The sequence below is a fragment of the Pholis gunnellus genome, assembly GCF_910591455.1.
Source record: "Pholis gunnellus genome assembly, chromosome: 22".
Lineage (NCBI taxonomy): Eukaryota > Metazoa > Chordata > Actinopteri > Perciformes > Pholidae > Pholis > Pholis gunnellus.
In genome coordinates, this window is record NC_136549.1 from 18,041,180 (window position 1) to 18,043,679 (window position 2,500).

General features: G+C 40.3%; 1 protein-coding gene across 1 annotated transcript in view; it reads right to left on the reverse strand.

Annotated features, from left to right (window-relative positions):
- Positions 1–2,500, reverse strand: part of wnt16 (wingless-type MMTV integration site family, member 16) — a gene marked incomplete at both ends in the record, with an annotated part of 6,624 nt that overhangs the window by 1,263 nt on the left and 2,861 nt on the right. Inside the window, one exon of the mRNA XM_079183808.1 lies at positions 1,328–1,617. Within this exon, the coding sequence (XP_079039934.1) occupies positions 1,328–1,617 (290 nt within the window). The remainder of the gene's footprint in view (positions 1–1,327; positions 1,618–2,500) is intronic.

Genomic DNA, 2,500 nt, shown 5'->3' on the forward strand with positions numbered 1-2,500 from the left:
GAGTCATGACCATCAAGTTACGAGTCAATAGCAACAAGTTACGAGTCATGACCATCAAGTTACGAGTCATGACCATCAAGTTACGAGTCAATAGCAACAAGTTACGAGTCATGACCATCAAGTTATGAGTCAAGACCAACAAGTTACGAGTCATGACCATCAAGTTACGAGTCATGACCATCAAGTTACGAGTCATGACCAACAAGTTACGAGTCAATAGCAACAAGTTACGAGTCGTGACCATCAAGTTATGAGTCAATAGCAACAAGTTACGAGTCGTGACCATCAAGTTATGAGTCAAGACCAACAAGTTACGAGTCATGACCATCAAGTTACGAGTAGATACCAACAAGTTACGAGTCAATACCAACAAGTTACAAGTCAAGACCAACAAGTGATGAGTCAAGACCAACAAGTACCTAGTCAAGTTACGAGTCAATACCAACAAGTTACGAGTCAATACCTACAAGTTACGAGTCAATACCAACAAGTTACGAGTCATGACCAACAAGATACGAGTCATGACCATCAAGTTATGAGTCATGAACATCAAGTTATGAGTCAATAGCAACAAGTTACGAGTCGTGACCATCAAGTTATGAGTCAAGACCAACAAGTTACGAGTCATGACCATCAAGTTACGAGTAGATACCAACAAGTTACGAGTCAATACCAACAAGTTACAAGTCAAGACCAACAAGTGATGAGTCAAGACCAACAAGTACCTAGTCAAGTTACGAGTCAATACCAACAAGTTACGAGTCAATACCTACAAGTTACGAGTCAATACCAACAAGTTACGAGTCATGACCAACAAGATACGAGTCATGACCATCAAGTTATGAGTCATGACCATCAAGTTATGAGTCAATAGCAACAAGTTACACGTCAAGACCATCAACTTACGAGTCAATACCAACAAGTGATGAGTCAAGACCAACAAGTACCAAGTCAAGTTACGAGTCAATACCAACAAGTTATGAGTCAATACCAACAAGTTACGAGTCAATACCTACAAGTTACAAGTCAATACCAACAAGTTACGAGCCATGACCAACAAGATACGAGTCAATACCAACAAGTTATGAGTCAAGTTACGAGTCAATACCTACAAGTTACAAGTCAATACCAACAAGTTACGAGCCATGACCAACAAGATACGAGTCAATATCAACAAGTTATGAGTCAAGTTACGAGTCAAGACCAACAAGTTCCAAGTCAATTTACGAGTTAAAGTCAAAAAGTTCCAAGTCAAGTTACGAGTGAATACCAACAAGTTCCAAGTCAAGTGTACCACCAGAAACAATATGTTTTGTGTCGTCCTCACCTGCCGTCCAGTCTCACTGTTGTGCTGGTTCATGGTGCTCAGTGTGTATCCTCCGCTGGTCGTCGACGTGTTTTTGAGGGTGTTATCGATGAACTTGCGGCTGAACCAGATCCCGTACTGGATGTGGTCCGAGCAGCCCCCCCAGTGCCATCCCTCCACCTGCGAGCCGCCGCCCTGCAGCTGAGTGTCGCAACCACACTCCGTCATGTTTCCCTGACTGCAGGAGCGCGTGACGCCGTGGACCAGCCCCGCCGCCATCATCGCGTAGATGAACGCTGTTTCTTTAGTTCCTACAGGACGGGAGAGAGGGGTTCAGTGTGACATCAGAGGGGGTCAGTGTGACATCAGAGGGGTTCAGTGTGACATCAGAGGGGGTCAGTGTGACATCAGAGGGGGTGGAAACCTCTTGTAGTGATCGAGTCTGTCCAGGTCAAACTGATCACTGTAGACAAACCAACAAGTTTCAAATCGAGTTCCAGGTTCAGTTTGGAATAATTCAGTCCGGTTAATGACGAGGAAATAGATCATTTGTTGAAGAGTCAGAATAAAAGTATTAAAACACTCCAAAACAAGATGAAACATAATAATATTCTTAAACTTCTCTCAGTGATTATACTTTCACTTACAAAACTGAATCCAAAACAATATTTCAAAGTAAAATACATATTTTCTATTTTATTTAGTTGGTTTAAAGCTGCTCTGATCTTCATAGATCTTAAAGTACTTTACCATTTATTTAGTTTTTGTCCTCTCCGATGACGTCTCACATGCTTCTAATATTCTTAATATTATAATAGAATATCTAAACATGTGACGAGAGTAAAATGTGCTTGTGAGAAATCTTCCGTACATCTTTTAACATCAGTTATTGTCCATAAACACGACATTCTGTCATTCAGATCATCTGAAGAAAATCAATAAAAGTAAAGTTAGTAAAATATGCTTCTGATTCTATAAAAGTTCAAAAGTTTACGTTTTTCTTTGTGCAGTAATGAGACAAACTCGGTCCTCCACGTCTGACTCTCATTCGAAAGTCCTTTTTCAAAAATAACTCTTTTGAACATTTGGATCTTTGTGTTTTGTCTCAACTTATTCTCTACGTTTATTTGTTCGTCTTAGATTCAAATGTTCTGGTTCATACTTACTCATTTCTGATGCATACTAACTAGTTTC